At 45.1% G+C, this 22,155-nt stretch overlaps 1 protein-coding gene across 1 annotated transcript in view; it reads right to left on the bottom strand.

Annotated features, from left to right (window-relative positions):
• Positions 1-22,155, bottom strand: part of LOC135819555 (uncharacterized) — a 101,776-nt gene that overhangs the window by 42,414 nt on the left and 37,207 nt on the right. Inside the window, exons 21-29 of the mRNA XM_065332784.1 lie at positions 20,907-21,154; positions 19,105-19,321; positions 18,509-18,574; positions 14,727-15,137; positions 13,260-13,453; positions 10,692-10,950; positions 9,354-9,537; positions 6,720-6,955; positions 2,457-2,683 (exon numbers count right to left, since the gene is read on the bottom strand). Coding sequence (XP_065188856.1) covers positions 2,457-2,683; positions 6,720-6,955; positions 9,354-9,537; positions 10,692-10,950; positions 13,260-13,453; positions 14,727-15,137; positions 18,509-18,574; positions 19,105-19,321; positions 20,907-21,154 — 2,042 coding nt within the window. The remainder of the gene's footprint in view (positions 1-2,456; positions 2,684-6,719; positions 6,956-9,353; positions 9,538-10,691; positions 10,951-13,259; positions 13,454-14,726; positions 15,138-18,508; positions 18,575-19,104; positions 19,322-20,906; positions 21,155-22,155) is intronic.

Genomic DNA, 22,155 nt, shown 5'->3' with positions numbered 1-22,155 from the left:
CCTTGGCACCAAACAATCAGCTCCGGCGATAAAATTGCACGACATTGATCGATGTTCTACAACTAACTGGCTAACAGCTCTAGCACACCTTGGGTGTGCACTCCGACCGCCTTCCAACTTGGCAGGTTCTAAGTTATATGAAGACATAAGAGGTTATGTTATCATGTAACATAACTAAAGTTCTAAGTCATATGTTATCATATAACTTACGAACCTTCCAATCGAACTCGCCATTTCCACCGAGATTTGGTGGCTGCACCCTACTACTCGAAGTAGATGGAGATTTGTTTGCAAAATGTCTCTAAAAGCGCAATTTCGATCGTAGAAAAGCACGAATGACTGAGATTGGTCCATAGGTTGTAGGCTTTTGGATGCTGAGTGAACTGGTTTTGTTCCGAGAAGGCTATGATGTAGTGTTCGGCCTTTATTTCCAATCGAACGAGGTTGAATAAGCAATCACGTGTTCATTCGTACACAAGTCACCTGGTCACCATGCCTGCAGGTTACGACTTTCAGCCTGTTTGGGCACTGTCCTGGTCACTCCCGTTGAACCTTAGTGTGAACGTTGTAGCCTGCAGGCACGGTGGACCTCAAAGGAAACCTACGTGCAACATTTGACTGAAATCTTAGAGATGGCCCAGCCCAGCTTTTCTGGTTCTGTTAGACACGTTCCCTTAAATATGACTTCACTGGACTTAAACATACCTGCTTGGAATTATTATCGGCAATATGGGTAGAAACAGAAGTCCTTGGGGTAAAAGGTACCTTTTAAAAGGAAGACCCAATGACAGGTGCACTATCTTGGAGACCAGCAGCTGGCAGTGCGCGCAGCGAAAGGGCGACCTCTCGTCAGTTTAGGGAAAATAAAAGAGCATTTGCTTGCCATGCTCATTCTGCAAACTCTACATTTCGGTCCATTACCCCGGAAATGGCTGCTGCTGGGCCAACTTGCTGGATTTTTCTCAGCCAGGTTGGTCATTCTTTGACTGCTGTGATAAATACATTTATGAGCGAAAGGAGGACGTGGTGTCGCGACTCATAGCAAATGAATAATTTTCGTTCGACGTCATGTGCGGAGACCATCTTCGTGATCAAATCTCAAGTAGCAGAGTAGTTCCTGGAAACTATTTTTAGGGAATTTACTTGATTATATGGCGTCCATTCCTATCCAGGCACAGGGCCATCCGCAGATTAGTGCGGATACAGAGGACGCCTCTTGCGTAAATTTGCGAAACCAATGCCATGATATTGCCTTCACTCAAAATGGAGTCCTCTCCAATTTTTTTGTTTTTCCTCCTACCTTGTGCACTTCATCATGACATGGATCATATTGTGGTCAATAAATGCAAATAATGCATCTGCCCCATCTTCAAAATTGTGAATAATTCGGAAAAGCCTGCATACTTCGGAAGCAACAACCGGTTGCTCGCGTTCGCGCTTGCTTGGAGCAACGTATTTTCCACTACCTACCAACTTTGCCAGAGAACCCAGCTTCATGAAGGAAATCCTGCACGACATTTGGGGATTGATGTTCTGTAATGTGTATGGCTCCATAGCGTTATCACCACCATTATCCGCTTGCTCTTTCGACTCCGGTCCCGTATTGTACTGATCGAGAAGCCGGAGCAAATAGTATTCACTCATCTTCATCTGGAGCATACAACTATGTGTCTCTGTGTTCGGTCACTTCTAATTGCTCGAGCACAATGCCCCAGGCACTCTCTCGCATTCACTCCCAACCTCCTGCCCAACAAAATTCAAAATCAAATGAAATGCTTTATCGCCAGCGACACTGCGCCTACTGAACATGGCTTCCGCCAGACCAACGTAAACTCAAAGGCCGTTCCTAGAATATTATAACTGCCCTGGCACTTCATATCGTGCTATGCTGCAGATGACATAGTGAATCACTTTCCAAACTTAGGACAAACCAATTTTTCTGATCCGGCAGGATTCGGGATTACGATATTGACCAAAAGGACACGTGAAATGTGCATATTTGCATGTCCATTTGTACAAATCACCACCTTCATGGTCCCCAGTCTCCTTGCTCCCAAATGTATTCCTCTTCACGTTATTCACGTGTGGTTCTAAGCCAAATTCGCCCTTTTATTGATGCCTATGGTATGTGGAGTCATATGATGCCACGCGGTACCTCTAGGTAGCACCCCCTGGCATTTCGGAACTGTACTAAATTTAAAACGCAACCCACTGCCATTAACAAAATACAAAATAAATAAAAGTCACAAAATTTGGACAGATTCTAAGCCCCCATATACAAGCAATCCCATTTTGAAATTCGCAAATGCATCATAATTATTATGATGCCTCCGGTACTTCTAGGGTTAAAAAGAAGATTATATCCAACGATATTGCTGGAAGTGTCTAGGTAACCATTTAAAAGACCAAATGCAGATGTAAACATCTGCTGTGTACGTGGCTGGGTTTATACTTACCCTGTTAAAATGGTTGAGAGGAACCATTTTTGCTTGATATCGTACAATGAAACTGGAATCGTACGAGTCACGAATCGAAGCCAAGTTGCCTCCCTTAGACAGACAGTCTGCCTGGGATGTGTCAAAGTCGCTTACGTTCTTGTCTTGGAAAAACCAGCATAGCCCGCGGAACTCGTAGAAACCCGTTGTGCAATTACCCTGGTCTAGTCTGTAAACATTTGTCTCATCTAGGAAAGAAAGAGAAGTAGAGCAAGACCAATAAACAAGCTCTAAGCGGAGTAGGCAGGTGTAGAGTGAAACTCCTATTTTGCTGAGCATAGAGATAGATCACCTCCTTTGTTCTAGTATGGAAGCACTTTCTGTCATCGGTGTATGTCAAAGACGGGCTGGGCTGGTATGCCGTGTTTCCGACAGAGAGATCTGGATTTGCTAAATATCTCCAGGACTAATGCAGAGATTTGCCCAGAACCTTCCCAATAGTGAAATTCCAGTTGTTCCGGGACCAGAATATTTGGTATTACAAGAACTTGACTGTCTGTATCATTCTCTTCTCAGACTGTCTAAACATGTAGTTGTCCTTGCTGCTCTACATGTCATACTGGTTTCTGGAGCTTTGCATGGTGGATGATAGCCCACAGGAATGTACTACCCCTGCTGCTGGAAGTCCGTGTGCCAGTGCGATGCAATAATTATGACATTGTGCACTATGGCCCAGGCGCTTCATCACGCTGAGCCCATCACCGCGCCACAAACACGAGTTGGTGACGTGGACACTTAGCAAGGGCAGAAGGCGGTTTGACAATCCCTTCAACATGATAATTGTGCTCCAGTGAAAAGAATTGGGTGGATCTGATGTGAGATGCTACAGTGTGCCAAATGTTCTCCATGTTTACTACAGTAGGTCACAGCGAAGTGGAACGTGCATTTGCCATTATGTATAGGATAATGACCAAGACCAGGTCTATATTTCCCATACAGGGTTGGTTCACATAAGCAAAATCGGTGCCGCAAGGCATCACAAGACACCGGCGGTGAGCCAGCTCCCGATCCATTGCGTATACGGTTCGAGTAACAAATCTACTACAAAGTAGTACAGAATGTGCCCAAATGCTACGACAGGTTTGCCAATTGAAGCTAGAATTCGTTGTTTCTTCAGTAGTTGAAGGTCTTTCAGTGATGGCCACTCGGTGCTACCTTTTACTGGAGATAATGAAACTGCTTCTACACATTTTGTTGCAGTCTAGTAAGCGGTTGTGTCGAAATTATGATTGCAAACGTTGATAAAGTCACAAGAACTTGCCAATGTATCCATCATATTTTTTTTTTGTTTCAATTGCATTTGTCTCGTAAGTTGCACACTGGTCAAGCAGATCATCCGAGAAGGACGGGCTGGTATGCTGACTTATTTGACACCTTGAAGCGACTACAAGAATGGTGAACGGACCTCCTCTCTAGCTTCAATTTAGGAAACTTTAGGACAAGTATTGGTTTGAAATTTTGACAAAGTCTGGCTCCCGGCAGCTGGCGATCACCGGCGCGAACGGTTCACAAACGACTTTTGGTCAAAATTGTACGGGATCGGCGCCGGGGCAGATTTCAAGAGTTGGGCACTGTCCAACTTTGCCGGCGGTCCCTTGCGATATTTTACCGTATGATTTTGTTACGACTGCACTGGTTCACACAATCGCAATGCGCCAGGATTGCAAGAAGCCCACCGCCGGTGACTCCCGGCGCGTACCGGCGATCTGTGTACCAACCCATAGACCGAAGTCGAGGTCAATATTTTATCACGATTCCTTTGCCATAACCCCAAAATTTGAACCTTTAGGAGCTATTTTCACCTTTTAGTATAGCATTTGTTCTATAGTGTACATAGGATGTTTCCTATTTTGGGTACAAGACTGTAAGAACAACAGAGTTCAGCATCTGCAGCACAGTGGCTGGGTGGTATACAGGGTTGCTTGAGATTCACACTGTTGTGGGTTCGAATCCTGTTTGTTCTCTTCCTTTGTCTTCCTTCTTTCAATTTTCTTTTTGAAGTGGAGAGAAAATTTCTAAGTCCCTCCTAAGTCGAAATATTACAATGCCTAAGTGGTCGACACAAGCGGTCGATACAACACGGCTGTTTTTTTGTGCGATTTCACGCCACTTAACAATATGGCCGCCGAAAGTCTCGATTGGGCTTCAATGGCAAGAAAATTTGAATTTTCAAATCGTCAGAACACGAGTAGGCCATGGTTTCCCCTGGATTTTGGAGACTAGTCAGCCCGGACAGCCCGAGGAACATGCTGATCATCTGCGTCTTGTTTCAAGCTTTCCGCTCGTACCTCACATGACTGCCTTTCCTTCAAGAAACATTTGTTCTGTATCGTGCGACTTTGGCTTCGTTCTGGAATACTCCTTGTGTCGTCGCTGACAAATTCGGCTCCGAGAAGCCCTTCCCGATTTTTTCCCAGCTTAGATCGATATTTTCCCAGGTAGAGGACTACCCTCTGGTTGTCTTCCCCAAGTGTCATTAGAATACGCGCGTGAACTTCCAAATACGCACGACGAGTCCGGAGCCGGTTTTCTCTTGATTTGGAAGACAAATGGTGTGGCCCTTTAGTTGCTGTTGAGTGTGGAAGGCTGTTTCCTGCTGTAAATTGCTTAGTCGGCATGTGGGATATTGTATAAGAAGACAGCTGCCGGCCAAGTGAGCTTGAAATTGTGATATCTACCCTATTGTGCCTTGAACGATTACGAAATGTGTAACTTGAATGTTGTACACACGAGCACGCCGAGCAGAGGCTGGCAATCACTGGCGAGATCAATCTCCAGTCTGCCAGTAGTAGTTCGAGCAAGTTTGAAGCGGAAAGACCGCTAACTGGGCAGGCCAGGACGCCTTTCCACCCTCTTTCTCTCTCAAATTGCCGAAAAGTCGAGTATCTCGCTCGAGCGCTTTCAAAACTTTTCTCTTGGTTTCGCGTCCCAAATCGTGGAACCACGCGAGGATCGACATGAGTTTCTTCCAAAAACGCAAACTCATCACGTATTTGTACTATTCGCACAATGTTACATAAATCGCACCGAATGACGCCATATTTATAAGTGCCTGAACGTGAACAGCCGTGACAAGCGGTCGATATTCCGGCAATATGGGTAATATAGGACCAGTCAAGGATCACAAGAATTAGTGGAGGTCGATATAGAAGAGTGATAAATATCTACGTTACTGACCCAGCCCTCTTCCCACCGCCATCTGGGCATCATCCTCACTCCTTCACTCAATCTGTCCCCCCATATTCAACACATTACCAGCAAATTTCGAGGTCGGGTTTTTCTTTTAAACCACATGTCCAACTTCCTTCCTTTTCCTGCTGTGAATCTTTTGTATAAATGTTATGTTCGTCCCCTCCTTGAATATGCTGTTCCCGTTTGGATGTTTTCCGTTTCAGCCACCATGTCCACAACCCTTGATAAACTGCAGGCTACTGCTGCTAGAGCATACCTAAATAGTAAACTCAAGCGTCGGCCTGACTGGACGACTTCCAAAGAAGACCTCAATGTTCTGTCCTCTTGGGAATCTTTAGCATGGCGACGGCAGATTCTTGGCCTTGTCTATTTCCACCATGTATTCTCCCAATACCCCTCCTTGTTGTCTCACTTCCAGCTACCCTCTTCCCAAAGCAGTCGTCACCCTTCATCCATAATTCTTCCTAAAGCCGGCACCTTCTTTCGTAAATCAACCCTTTTTTCTTTGAGTGTTGCCTGGAATAAACTTCCTGAAGATATTCGTTCACTCTCTACAACAGCGAAATTTAGTATTGCTGTTCGTCGGTATCATTCGCAATCTATGTTTTCTTTGAAAGGTATTCCTGACTTTTGTGTCTAGGCTAACCACATCTATGATAGTTTCAATAGTTTGTGTATATGTCAGTTATAGTAGTCCGCAATGCTGCTTTTCTAATTCTCATTATGATTAGCATGCAATGTACTACCCGAAGTACTGAATTTACTTCTTCTGTACTCTATATTCTAATGTATCTTCTACCTCTTCTCCCTTACGAACATACTTTCTCATTTTCCATACTTACTTAGGAGACTCCCTTCGATAGGCATCTATTTGCCTCTGGAGGATCCGTGAAATAAAAATCAATCAAAAAAAAAATCAATCAATAATCAATTTAAAAATGTTTTCCGATTGTGGTATACTCCAAGCACATGTATTTTCTTGGAAATAGGGACCAATTCCCCATGGGCTACTCAAATGGTAGACAAACTCACCCGCCTTGGGAACACTGTATTTGCAGATGAATCCGGTGGTTTTCGAGCTGCAATCCTGCGGGGTCCAGACACCCATCTCGTTGGCGTAGACACACGGTTGGCGGCCGGTCCCCCAATATATGTTGCAGTCAAAGTTGCTGAACTGATTGCGCTGTCCGTCCTGCCAAGTGTAGTAGTTATCCTTGTCCGTGTCTGTCAGGCCTATCCACAGCTTAGAGTTGGTCGGCAGCTTCTTGCTAAACATGTAGGTTGAATAATGCAAAGAAACACAACAGAATTTCAGAACAAACAGTATCACAGGAAAGCTAGAGCTGTACGTTTGCTGCCTGGTTATATACTGGCCTTCAGCGCACAAATGCCCAAGTGCTTACTGTTTGAATGTATGAGATTGACTGGCGTGCTTACATGACGCATTGCGCATGACCCAGACTGAAATTTCTCCCCATGTTGATTTCAATCCTCCCCTTGGGGTGAGGGTTGAAAATCAACAAATCGTACGACCTTACTTCTGTGCATATCGCGCGCCAGGTTTGAACCCCTCTGCACAGTCAAATTTCGCACAGCAGTATTCACATGACCATACGGGACTTTAAAAGTGGACTTTTGGCAGCAGATCAGCACTTGACCTGAGTCAGCTGTCTTCATGTAAACACCCACCAATTTTGTCTAGCGTACAGACTTTCAACCCGAGCGTCTGTTCGATGGAAAAAAAGTAGGTTGGTGTTTACAAGAAGACAGTTGACCGAGGTCATATATTTATACGCCGCCAAAAGTCTGTATCATTGTCATTTTGGTGGGTCGTAACTAGTGGTGTGCACGGGTAGTCGGGTACCCGTGCTACCCGTGAGGACCTCGGGTAGACGGGTACCGAATCGTACCCGAAAACCCGAAGTCGCAGATGACATCATGTAGAAAGAGTAGAGAGAGATAGGGTCGGGCGGATTCTGCCGGCAGAAAAATTGGCAGAATCCGGTACTTTTTCTGGTAAGTTTCATGCATGTTTGGTATGTGGATAAAGAAATGGAGCAGAATTTGAGGAATTGTCCGCCATAAGGTTTGTATGGTTCGGCCAATTTTACTGCTGTTCGAGCAGAATCTGCCACCTTTTCGAGCAGAATCCGCCGGTCCCTAGAGAGAGAGGTCTACAGTGCACGTGTACAAATAACTCATGCATGTCTACCCAGTATGTAAGGGGAGGGGCCGGTGTGTGCCAATTGTGGTCTTACCATGGAAACATTACCCGATCGGGTACTCATGCTACCCGTGGAAAACCACCCGGATCCAATACCCGAAGAAAATGCTACCGGACTCAGCCCTAGCCATAACGAACGGCAAATCCAGAAGATGTCCTGCATACATGTACACTATAATCAGGCTATTGACGTTGGCTTTGATGTGACGTGCCGAGTCGGTGCCTGAAAACTCGCTTTCGTGAGCTGAATCCCGTTTTTGGCATAATCAAGAAGGATTGTTCCCAGCTGCTCCCAGCTGTTCCCAGCTGGGACCCAGGAAAGATGTGTGTATGCGGCAGAAAAATTAATTACAATTTTGTTTGTACTTCGAAGTAACTTAAGAAAAGAGAAAAGGATCTATAAGTTATCAGTTGTAACCAACAGTCCACCAAGGCAATGAGATAATAATACTATCAGATAGTGAGACAACTAGCCACAAAACTGAAAAGAATATTGAGATATTCGGCTCACAAACACCTACAGTACATTCAGAAAAAGATGGGCTCTGGCTCTGGCGAGCTCCCGTATTTGGCGATTTTTCGTGATTTCATTGTACACAGTGCAGTGCTGCGAAATTTGATCTTTGAAAAAGAGTCTAAAAAGGGTACCTGAACTGGGGTTCGAACCCCACAACAATGCACTGTTGCAGACTAGGTCAAACGGCCTGGATTTTGATGGTTTTTTCCAATTCAATGCTTCTGGGGCAAGACCTGGCCGATATCCTATTGTTGTTATGGCTTGCTTTTTGGACAAATAGACTTCAGAAACATAATTGGAAGAGGATTCCATAGGGGATTGCAGAAAAAAATTCTAAAAAAACTCAAAGTTTGACCTATTTATGGCCAAAAGCTAGAAGTCCATCTTTTTCTGAATGGACTGTACATGTAGTTCCAACACATCTAAGAAGCTCAAACTAACAACCTTTCAAATTGGAAAGCTCATGATGGAAAACCGTATTTTACCGGTTGTAAGTCGACCCCGGTTACAGGTCGACCCCGTATCCGGAGGTCTCAATTCTGCGTTTTCAAGTTTTCACCCAAAGAAGAACTACTAACCACTCCCTGCTACTAATCCATCAGCAAATCATGTAAACATCCCTTGGTGGAGGGTATAACGTCCCAATACTTGAAAAAGGCCAATAAACTGGCAAACAATGTGTACACATGATGCACTCGTGCATACAGTGCAGGTCATTTTTTGTAAGATACTAACAGTTCCCGGTTATAAGTCGAGTCCCGGTTGTAAGTCGACCCCCACCCTTTCTCCTTCTATATTAAGTCGTAAAAGGTCGACTTACAACTGGAAAAATACGGTAGTAACTTCTGGGTCTTTTTCTCTTTACATTTTACTATTGACTCAGCATTCGAGTTTAAATTATCTAAGACTTGTCAAAAATACTTACGCCTTGATGAGGCCGATGACGAAATCATTCTCCTGCGGATCTTCAATAGAGGCTAGATCTGCACCGGGCCATGCTGTCTTGCACATTGTCTCCGCTTGGGAGAAGGTGAGATTTTGCACGGAGTTGATCATTACACACGCATCAGACGCCGCGTTGTACTCCCAACCGTAGAAGCAAGGAGTCACTGCAGAGAGGACATTTGTTGAAGAAACGACATGAAGTGACAATCGACTCAGGGTCATTAGGCCAAACGTCATGACACTGTCATCAAAATTAACTATTACCAAACAAATATCAACATTTGCAGCATCACAAATACACGGCGAAATATACTCAAACAACCAACAGAGGAGAATATGATAGATCCTCAGCCCACGGAGTGTCACCTGTTGGGCTGTTTTCGACCAAATCAAATCTCCATGTTATTCATAATTCTGAAGTAGGACAGAATTGGGCATGTGCGGGGCACCAAAGAAAGACTACAATGGTGGTGCAGGCACTCACCCATAACCTACATTATTTATTTATAACATAACAAACTATACGAACTTAGAAGTTGCGACTTCGGCGGTAATAGTCATGAAGTTGATTGTTCCAACTAGGAACACACGCTTCTTGCCGAACTTGACACTTGCTCCGGATGGCAGTCGTAAGTCAGTCAAATGTCAAGTTCGGCAAGAAGCGTGTGTTCCTAGTTCGAACAATCAACTTCATAGCAAACTATGTCCTCAATTAGCAAGAATGCTAAACACCAGCGGTTAACAGAATACCTCTTCTACCACTGAGGACATGTCGCCCATCATCTCTCTCGGGTTTTCTTGAAATGATCAAATTTTTCCACTCTGTCATGGTGCAACTCACACCTGTGCAGGAAAGCCCCTCTGTCATCAAGTTCTACTCCAACGCTACTCCCAACCCTGCAAAAAGTGTATTGTTTACTCTGAAAATAAAATAAGCGGTGATCACAAGTCACTTCGAACAATAAGTTTCTCCTTACGCGAACAACGTTTGTTGTGTGACAGTTGAGGCAAAAGTGATCAAGGGTCTTGCATGCACGTTCTTTTGAATTTGATGATAAGAGGAACGGTGAAATCACGTGGCTCCCTTCATTATCATGATTATTTCTCTTACTTATACAGTGAAACCTGTGACTAACGACCACCCCTTGGGGCCAGAGAAAGCGGTCTTTAGTGGCAGGTGGTACTTAGTTAGAGGTTTGCACCGCACAATTAAATATGAATGTGACACTGTCCGTGCCTAGCGAAACGGTCTATAGTACCAGGTTGTTCGCTAGTCCGGGTGGTCTTTAGTTACACGTCTAACTGTACATGTACTAACATTGTGGCACTGGCTGCTGGCAGATGTAGTTTGCTTCCTTGGTGGTACATGAATCATCATTCCAAAGTCCAGAGCTGTCAAATTTCGCGCCATAGCGAAGTGTTCCGCAGTCTTCTCCGCTCCTGCCGAAATCATTGGGTTCTGTGCATCCCCAGTTGGTGTAGGAGCTTGTGTTGGAGCCATCCGCCCACAACCATGGTGCATGACGTGTGGACTGATGAACGCCAATCCAGGCTTCGCCGTTGTATGTTGGCTCTTTCTGTAGTAGGTACATAATGCATGCATACAGAACAGAACAGAACAACAAGGACAATCAAGGCTGGTTTGCTGCTAATGCATGCATACATTTAAAGCGGAAACGAAATTTAGTGTTTTTCTTCAGTCATACCTCGGACGTAGAGCCATTTTTCTGACCTTATCCCTTGAAATCCAATTTTAACATGTCACTAGTCATTCATGATCCGTTTTCTTGTCTAAATGTGGAATGCACACTCCAAATAGGTCTCTTCCGTATCACAAAGATTTGACCTTGTGTTGCGTGGTTCGAAGTTTGGGGACTGTGCTCGCCATGTAGGGCCACGAGATTGTATGCATGCCTAGCAGGGTTTTCTTAGGGAACAAACGATTACTCTTTTGCGAACGAACGAGTATTCCTGAAAGCGATCAAAAAAGCTCTCTGTTATGTTGCATGGGAGTCACTACAGGTACTAGTACCGTGCTGCTTGACTTGGCATTTGCGCTTTTCTACTTGGTCCGCGTCATCGATATTGTCACATATCTTTTGACAATTTGAACTTAGACTTAGGACAACAACGCGTGCACTTGAGGTGATAAAACTTGGTAAGGTGGAAGGTAAGGTATAGAATGACAACCAGCCATGAGGAATTTATTGTGCAAGGACGGGTTCATACTTTTCTTGGTCTTCCTCGTCGCTGCTCTCGGCGCTGGTGACAAATAATATGTTTGCTCGGGATCGACTCTCGCTTTCGCAAGCTCATCTCTCTTCCTCTCCGCTGCCTGGCTATTTTCTAAAGGGAAGTCGATCGTGACGGGCACCTTCTCTATGGGACTTCGTGTGGGCAGCAAGACTACCTGTGTGGTTCAAATCAGTCGCCGTTCTTTGCAAGATTTTATTTTGAACGACGACGACGCGTACAGTGCTTCAAATCTCCACGATGCGCTGGATACTCCGAGTGTTGAGCTGGAGGTGAGAGAACTGCGATATCAGCGTGGCGAGCGATCCCCGAGGTGTGCGATCTTGGCGGTTTTGTAAAATGGAACTTATTCTGAGTAGCCGGTTACTTTCTTGTGCGTCGCGCTGCTCTTGCCTGCGCAGTGTGACAAGATAATCTATTTTGATGCGGTGTGATATCAATCAGAATCCCCCGCCAGTGGCTCTCGAAATCCACTCAAAATCTAGCTAGACCTTTCAGGTACTAGTAAATTAACTCACTAACCAAAATTGGGATGAAATGGGCTGCCAAGTGAGCATTGGCGACATAACAACAAAGCTAAAAGATAAGCGACAATATTGCTGACGCGGACCAAGCAGGTACATATATGTTATACTGGTGGGTATACCAGTGTTTTTTTTAATGTTTATTTGAATTCGGATAGGTATACATTTGATTATGTACCACTAGCGATCTCTTGTCGAACACAATCAGTAACGACCGCCCTAGCTTACGAACGAGTGCTCGAGTACTCGATACGATCCTTTGTTCACTAGTTTTTTCAGTGGGGCAACGTTCACGCAAGAGCTTTCATTTACACACTGTGCAAGCTTTTAATATAAAATTGCGAAATTCCAAATGCAGTTGTAGAAAAGTATGATTCATACCAACCATAGCTAAATCTACTCTCATTTCTGAATGGCAGCTTTGCTACAAGATATGCACTTGTGTAGGTGTCTCTTATTTTTGATATGCCCTCTTTGTTGCATTGACAAGTGTTTACAGCATTGCCCCTCTTGAAACCTGTTCATGAGATCCCATCTACAAAAGGACGACTGACCATCCTTAGACCAATAATGGAGGTCTCGGGCTGCTTTCACAGCTGGCAGAGAATCAAAACACAGCTGCATTTCCATCTTCCTCACAGTTCAAGACTCTTTTTAGCAATAAGGTCTGACATTAAAATTGTGAACTGCTGCTGGAACAAATAATTAATCAGTTGTCACACCCACTCGCCCACTTCCTTTGGAACTTTTAGCTGGTTTTGTTATGTGTTGAAACTCCCACATTGTTCCCCTCAGTTTACACCACAGAGATTGAATTTCGTAAAGAGAGAGAAAACCAATCGCTTATACCTTTTTGGCCTTGCAGCGTAAGCAATGTCATGAAATTGTATGCGTATGGGCATCATTCCTTGATAGCATGTTCTTGCACTCTTCATACCCACTCCCCCTCCCCCTCCCCCTCCACCCCTCCCAAACATCCAATCCCACACCCAATCCCACACCCAATCCCGCACCCACACCAACAGCCACCACATCAACACGCACATAGATGAACACTGACTGGTTCCCGGAGAAGATGACACTTTCAGGATTGGCATGTTTCATCTCACCTGCAAGAAGTAATGGTTTATGTAGCTCTGTACACCAGAGCTATCCACAGTCACCAGGGTACCGTTAATGGCACTACAAGCCGCAAGTGCACCAGTATGGTAGGCCTTCTTCTTCATCTCGAAATTATAGCAGAGGTGATTTAGCTGGTACCAGCCAGATGGACAAATTCCCTGTTCGAATGTCTGTGGTGTGACTATTGCAATAGAAAAATGGAGCATAAGAAGCAGTAGTGCCAGACAACTTCCCAACAATACCATTGTGCTCTTATTCATATTCATCTCAAATTCAGCATAGCCTGTTCATGCCGCCGAAATATAAAATTTAAGCCATCCAGAATTAATTCGTTGTTTCGGGTCACCCGACCGACCGTCTTTTTTCACCCGACCGCAAAATATTTTTTTAAAGTGCATGCAAATGTACAGACTAGACTGTACACACGCGACCCTAATAATAGCAGTCCAGATATCGACCTCAGAAGCAGCCATGGCTAGCCAAATGGCAGGATGCAGCGCTTGGTGACGACGTTGTCTTCTATCTCGGATCCGCAATCGGTCCTGAAACAGCATCAGCTTCGCCACCTTGTCGCTATTTACAGAAGTTTTCAAGGTGAGAGCTGCTCGCTGGTCAGACTCGTTTGCCAGCGAGGCCAAGATCTGGCCCTGGAGGGGACCTGGATCTGATGGGACAATGACTGCCCTGGACTGTCCCTACTACAACGGAATCTACAGTCAGATTTGATCGACTGGCTAGATGGACAAAAGCTATTCGATGTACATGTACATGGACGTAACCAAAATAAAAAATAAAGTAAAATAAAAAATAAACCCGACCGACCGACCCTGGTACGGATAAGTGAAGTGACCCGAAACAACGAATTAATTCTAGGTGGCCTTATATGATTATCATTTACATAAGAAATCAACCACTATCAGATTTAGGCAAGAAGACATACTATTAACACATCTATTTGGTAGGCTGGTGACTTGTCAAGATGTCTTTTGTGGACATTAAAGGTTGGAAATTAGCCAGGGCGTAGCACATGGCACGATCCAGTACGACCACTAGTGTAGTTTTCGTGTAAAACACTGACATGTGCAAATCTAGCCACAATTAGGGTGTGTGTGTGTGTGGGTATGGAGGGGAGGGTGAATGGCCTTGACCCGAGTGATAAGGCAGTGACTTGCCAACATTGTGGAATTGACGTTACCTGTTTCGCAACTTAGGAACACGTGATTATAAGTCTGTGTACACGCAAATGTAGGTGTTAAATAGCATAGTATTCATTAGATAATTTGGACAGTGAAAAGTTAATAGAGATACATTATACTGGGCCCTCATGCCAGCAAACTTAAGGGGATGTTTCCTTTTCACCACATCGGAACCACCAATTCACTCAGTCTCACTTCGTTTGACCGGCCTGTGACGCACACACTAACTCACTATTTCCTTGCACACAATGTACTTACATTGTTTCTTTGCAGTAGACCACTGGCAAACATAGCCGTCGTTGGAAGTCGAGCTGCACAACGTGCGACCCCATTGGCCAGTGCTGGAGTCAGCATAGATGCACTTGCCACTGCCACGCCTGCTGCAGTTCCAGTAACGGTAAAAGGCCGGCGAGCCGTCGGGCCAGATGTAACTGCCGCTGTAGTCGTAGTCGTTCAAGCCGATCCACAGCTTCTTGCTGCCGGTGACATTCAACTTTCCCATGAACGTACGCAACAGAGTTTGTTGTGTAGCATCAGCTGCGCTAACTAGTGAACCACCCCGGCGCTGACAGTCCTTTGCGGCAGTGCTAAAGGTTACCTTGGTGTTGGTTGTCGCCCAGAAACAGCTCTCGCCGAACTTCATCCAACCAGCTGGACACTGAACAGAGTCTGGGCAAATCAACGAAGAATCGCAGACACACGTCTTTTGATTTGTAGATGGGTATCAACTTTGTCAGACACTATCGGGTTAATGAAGTTGAAGACACCACTGCAGCTGTACTTATGGTTGATAAATATGGTGGTAAAGACACACCTGGCAATATGGCGGTAAAAACACGCCTGCCCACACACGCTCTCTAGGCTGCAAAGTTCTGGCACAGAGCTCTCCTTCTCACCACCACCACCATCAGTTCGCGCCTGGCGCCTGGTCGATGCATGGTTGGTGGTATCCGGTATAGCAGGCTGGTACATCAAGTAGCGCATGGCACATAGAAGATGACACAGCAACGACATAGCTCGATTGCGACGTATGTTTCGTCCCCGCTGGACTCATCAGGCAATCTTCTTCTTGGATGTCTTCATACGGAGCTTGACTCGGGAGAATGAAGTTGAAGACACCACTGCAGCTGTACTTATGGTTGGTAAATATGGTGGTAAAGACACACCTGGCAATATGGCGGTAAAAATAAAATAAAAAATATATATAATAAGTATGAAGATTCCGATATGAAGACATCCAAGAAGAAGATTGCCTGATGAGTCCAGCGGGGACGAAACGTACGTCGCAATCGAGCTATGTCGTTGCTGTGTCATCTTCTATGTGCCATGCGCTACTTGATGTACCAGCCTGCTATACCGGATACCACCAGCCATGCACCGACCAGGCGCCAGGCGCGAACTGATGGTGGTGGTGGTGAGAAGGAGAGCTCTGTGCCAGAACTTTGCAGCCTAGAGAGCGTGTGTGGGCAGGCGTGTTTTTACCGCCATATTGCCAGGTGTGTCTTTACCACCATATTTATTAACTATCGGGTTAGGTTTAAGAAATCGTGGATTGGGGAAACCTAGCATTCAGCAGCCCTTATACCTTCGATATGATGGCCTGCAGAATAAAATTGGAATCAATTCTACCAACTCTTTCCTTTGGTGCTTTCCTTACACTATTCCTGTGTGCATCACTTTCTTTTAATCGTAGACTTTGTAGCCAAATAGGGAAATCAAGCCAGGCACCCTGGTGTAAATAGAGAGACTGCAAGACTAGTATTCCGTCATTTGTACAATGCCATGTAATGGGAGAGATGGTCCAACTTCTGCGAGAAAAAAAAACAGGCTTAGGATGAGAATCGTTTTTGGAGAAAAATGATGAATTTGATGATGTTCTGTTAAAAGGTTGTGTCGCGTGGGCGCTCGAGTGCAGCGAGGTGGAACAAAAGAGAATCTCACTTTGTTTGAAGAAGTAGCAACCATGGTAGGAAAGGTTTCAGTAGGGAAGTCAAAGGGCTTCCGGGTGAATCTTCCCTGCTAATCCCTCTAGTCACGAGGAAGAGTTTTTGAGCCGATCGTACCGATTCCATCCCGGCACTCACACATGACTGAGGAATGAATATAGTGAAGAAGTCGTCTCCAGTTGGAGTGTATATGGCGATAGCGAGGAGAACCTGGATGGCATCAATTCAGCAGGTTGAAGTACGCGGACCCTAGCTGTTTCTGGGCGTCACGCAAAGCCAAACGCGCAGCATGGCTCATATGTTTTTAAAAGTTCACGAGGAAAAAGGCTGCAACCACAGGATGAAAACTGCTTTGAATTGAATGCCTTGGTGATGAAGGGCTGCCGAATGTCAGGCGAAGGAGTGAGCAGATTAAGAGGCCCCACTTGCAACTTTCCTGGCTGGGCAGCTAGCTGCACGAGATTGAACGGCGTGCTGAGATTTCACTTGCTAGTCAGCAACAAGCAGACACTGCAGCAAACTCTCTCTCTCTCTCTCTCCACACTATACTTTTCGCTATATATTTTTTTCAATCTTTTTTTGTTTCTCTTCTTCTCCCGATTTTCTGATGCGTGAAGAATGCACGGATCCCGAGGCCATTGGTCGGCGGAGCCTGCAGCACCCCATCACCACCGCTGCGTTGCATTTGCAGCCCCATTCAGTCAATGTCTTGTCAGTCTGTTGTTTTGCCATTTCCTGCTTCTTTCTTCTTTTACGAATTGGGTGCGTGGTTTCAAGTAAAAAAAATTTAAAAAACACCAGCACACTATGTGCTTACTGTGAACAGTGGGAAGGCTTGAAAGGCCTTGTTCTTGCTTGTTTCTAAACAGTTGCACTAGATTCGCCCTTCAAGAGGTGCCATCTCAACTCCAGTCGGGTTTCCTTGTGGTGTGTCACGCGAGAGCATGCAAGCACATGTATTCAGCCCTCAAATGTGCTGAGTGAGGAGCAAACAAAGCTCATGTATGGCTGCTACAGCCTTCAGCATCACAGGGCCACAACAAGCCTACCCCCACATACCTACTTCTTTTTGAAGTACCTTTTCATGTGACCGAAAAAAGAATCAGGAATGTCTTTCCTTCAGTCTGATGGATCTCTCTGTCATTTCCTTCCTGTGATAAAAATATTTTTTACAGTCGACTCCACTTATAACGAACACACATATAGCAAACTATGTGACATAGCGAACCATTGTCCATGTCCTCGTTTGAACCCATACAATATCGGCGCTGTATAGCGAACCGTTTTCGGTTATAGCGAACCAAATCTCTCTCTCTCTCTCTCCCTCTTGTAGGGCCGCATGTAAACCAAGCTCACTCACAATAGGCCGCTTGCCAGTCATGACTTGCTGCTTGAATAGTGTAAGTGCATGTCTGTTATAACGAAAGTCAGCTATAAAAAACTAATTCTCCTACACAATGGTGTTCGTCATATCAGGAGGCGACTGTATGTTTTTTGGTTTTTTTTATACAATACCCTGCTGTGCTTGGGATACTTTAATACAATTATGAGTCGACCTACACCTGTATTATTTTGTTTCCTGACATCCGATGCCCAGTAATAAATTCACGGTTCGCGTGAGACTCGGCTGAAAGCCGAGTTTTCCGCATCCGCCGTGGGAACGCCACCACCCCCTAGGATCAAGGCGCAGATGCAGCCCCTAAACGGTGGGAGGTGAGTAGATCAGACCCACCGCCAAGTGGTCAAAGACCGAAATCCCATTAGCTGCATCCATGTTACCCTTGTGCCAGGCCACGAGTTCTCAATTAACTGTGGGTCGCAGCACGGCTGGAAAATTCCTTCCGCTTCCAACCAGGACTTGAACCTGGTACCCTCTGTTTCTCAACCATGGTCTTAGACCATCCCACTATGCCTGCCTGCTCGTAGTAGAAGCTGAAAATAGAAAAAGGTCATTTTTGTGAAATTTTCACCCTAAGCCTGATTTTCACAGATTCCGGATCAGATATGGTGCCTACATAGAGAGGTTTGGGGGGGGGGGGGGGCGACGTTCAGTGGTGAGATTCTTCGGAAAAGAGAACCTGAATATTGACTTACATGAGCAAGTAGAAGATGGAGACCCAGGTAGAGTTGGAGGTAGTACTACTGATGTGTTTAGTCCGGCTGTGACAGCAGAAGAAATTCAACCCAATGCGATGATAGTATTTAAAAGAAAAAGAACACATTGTCATGGATTGGAAAAAGAAAAGGACCATCAGTTTACAAGTTATCCCTTGTTGGAACCCTACACTAACAAAATAATATAAGCAACATACCGGTGAGTCAGAGAGTGCAACACTTAGCACAACACTGACGGATGTGATACTGACTTTCAACGACCTAATGCGTATCTGTGCCATGTCTTTTTTAAATGCGAAACATGTCTCAGCCCTCATCCTCTATCTCTGTCTCTCTCTCTCTCTGTCTCCTCGCTAAGTTGTGAACTCTGAACATTATGAGTTGTAACGCTGTTGCCGGTGGGCGGCAAATTTTGGATATGGTGGCTCAATAAAATATAAAAATATAAAAATATTAGAAAACTGGAGAACAATCTTGGCCTGAGTTACGTACAAAAAACATCCTGGAGCCGGGCATGGCAAATCCAGGCAGTATATGAATCACTCTGCAGTCAAGACTGTGTAGTGTAGACTCACTAGTATTGACTGGCATTGGCTTTTCACAAATGTAGTTGAACGACCAGCTGCAGCTTTCATCATTCCACGTGCCACTTTTGGTGATGCTGCCACCAATTCGGATAACACCACAGTTCTCGCCAGACCCAGAGTCATTGGGCTCGTTGCAACCCCATTGCTGATAGTGGAGACACTTGCCATCCTTCCAGTGGAAAGCACTGTAACGATTGCCTTGCAGCTATGGTTGCATCAGGAAAAGCAGAAGATCGAACAAGCAAACCACCCGTCAAGAAATCCATCACTGTGTTTTAATGCACCCCTGCTCAAAATAATCCAATGACGCAATATCTGCCTTCAGTAGCCAGTGCAGGCTGTCGTAATAAAACGACTCATCCGTGTTCCATTCCCGTGCATGGTACATGCATGGTGCGACGGCACAATGACAGCTGTCGCAAATCACACTGAGTATTACACGTGTTTTTTGGTGATTCCTGGTTAGCTGCTAGCTTTTCCCTACTCGAAGATGTTGCCGCCGCGAAATCTGGGGGTTTGTGTTCGTCCTGGCGAAAACCGTGTTTTGATCCGTTGAGGGAGACGAGAGATACAGTGCGAAGACGTACGATCTGTCCGAGAATAGGCGAAGAAGAAAGCTTCGCAGACTACCCGTAGTGGTTGGGAACAGAATGGAACACATACCAGTCGATGCCTGTCATGGTAGGGATGACTGCTACGAAGTTTTAGCCCCATGCTCCCCAGCGCTTTTTAGCGCCAGACGATAATTACCAAATTTCATCGATTTTCCATGTGGATCAAAGCATAGTCTCCTCAATCTTCTCCAGTCAAGCTGAGTCTGGACGCTACAAAGTACAATGTCGAGACGCGAAAAGAGAACATGCATGAACACACAGGAGCATCACATGCAGCTGCATTCTGCCTTGACGAAGCTGAGAACAACACCAGCACCACGCATTTGGAAGACATTTCGAAGAAGACGAAAAACTACATATCTGCGTTCAAAAAAGACTCTGTACTGTGTGCGTGCATGCAGTATGCATGCATGCATGCGCGAAGCACGGGGTCCGCGGATCAACTAACTTCGTTCAAAAATCATTGTGCCACACGGGTTGTATGATTTGTGTGCGATCATGGTCTTTCTTCTTGACAAACAAAAGTGAAGTTTTTCGATCTTCAAATCGCCATAGCGTCCTTGTCATGACTCGAAATCAGCTGAAACTTTGCAGGAGGAATGAAAATGCCATGCTGAATCGATTGGTACCATTTTCGAAGGGTTTCCTTGAAAAATAAAATTTAGCCTGCACTGGCTACCTTCAGGGATAAGTTAACCCGTTATGCAGGCTTTCGATCTCCTTTTTCGCCTAGAAAGGATTTGACCCTTCTGCGATGGAGGAGAACGGAATAACGTTTATGGAGCGAACATACTTGCATATCAAGATTGGAGACGACTTTGCTGTTTACCATGCCTAATTGGCGGGGTCTGATTGCGGGAGCTTGGGATCTTGGCGTTGCTCTCGCCAAGAGCTTCTCAGCGGGGCCTTGAATGTTAAAATACAGCGAATGAGACCAAAGTTATGACCTGGTTAGTTCTCCTTCTTCTGTTGCATGGTGTGCTGGAAATCCAGTAATAATATGTTGAAACATACACCAAATGAACCAACCCATCCACTTCCTATAATTACTCCGTAGTACCACATATGTTGCTCTAGTTACCTATCCCTCCTGCATTGTGTGCATAGATGTGTCTTCAAACAGAAAGGGAGAAAAACATTTGTCAGGAAGTATTTTTTCATCTTTTTCCAACCTACCTTGGTCAAAGACAGCCATACTGCACCATCGAAGCTGCTCTTCTTCTGTGTTATGTAGTGGGTGATGAACTGGTGTGTGTTATCGCTGTGTACGGTCAGCAGCTGTGAATTGGTGTTGGTGCACTGCTTGTCGGCTTCCTTGTACGTGGACTTGTCGGCCGTCTCCACTTTGAACTGATAGCACATACCATCGTTTTCAACCCATCCAGCACCGCAGCCACCTTGTACGGTGGATAGGAATGTCTCATCTGTGAACATAAACATTAGCACCACATGCTACATTAAATTTTTGTTAATGAATGGTAGCGAACACTTCAAGGATGCCCACTGTAGATTGCATGTTTACAGTAATGTTACACTCAGGGAATAAGCAAAGCTGCAATAAAAAGTAAAAAGGACCAAGGAACTACAAGCTACACTATAATGTCCACTAACATCACCAGTTACTAAACAATCAGCTCATGCGATAACATTGCACGACACTGACCGACGGTACTGACGTTCTACAACTAACTGGCTAGCAGGTCTAGCACATCTTGGATGCGCACTCCAACAGCCTTACAACTTGGAAGGCTCTAAGTTATAGAAATAACATAAAGAGGTTTTTCAGTTTTGCATGATTCTTGTTCGCATAGCTTCCCCCTTTCTTGATCTTTGACTCTTTTGATCCACGCAAGTTGTGTGGAATGTTGCTTTGCATCCTTGAATCGTGGTTTGACCGTATTGTCTAATGGTCTTGTCAGTATCGTCAGCGACATGCATGAACATCCGCCAACGTCCTTCACAGCTGAGACTTTCAGCTCGTGCTTATCTTGGTTGCGCTCACCTTCCTCTCCTTATTTTATTTCTATAACTTGAAACTATCACAGTTGGAAGGCTGTTGGAGTGCACATCCAAGATGTGCTAGAGCTGTTAGCCATTAGTTGTAGAACGTCAGTATGGTCGGTCAGTGTCGTACAATGTTATCGCATGAGCTGATTGTTTAGTAACTGGTGTTGTGAGTGGACATTATAGTGTAACTCTCCTCTCTCTCTCTCTCTCTCCTCTCTCTCTCCTCTCTCTCTCTCTCTCTCTATCTATCTATCTATCTATCTATCTATCTATCCATGTCTCTCTCTCTCTCTCTCTGTCTATGTCTCTCTCTCTCTCCCTCTCTTTCTCTCTCTGCTATTGGCGCGCCTGGTTGTGATGAAGCCGAGACCCAAGGTCGGCAGAGCATCCCAGACCACTCCACCACTCCCCTTATTCA

The sequence above is a fragment of the Sycon ciliatum genome, chromosome 6, assembly GCF_964019385.1.
Source record: "Sycon ciliatum chromosome 6, ocSycCili1.1, whole genome shotgun sequence".
Lineage (NCBI taxonomy): Eukaryota > Metazoa > Porifera > Calcarea > Leucosolenida > Sycettidae > Sycon > Sycon ciliatum.
This window is presented reverse-complemented; position numbering and strand designations above follow the sequence as displayed.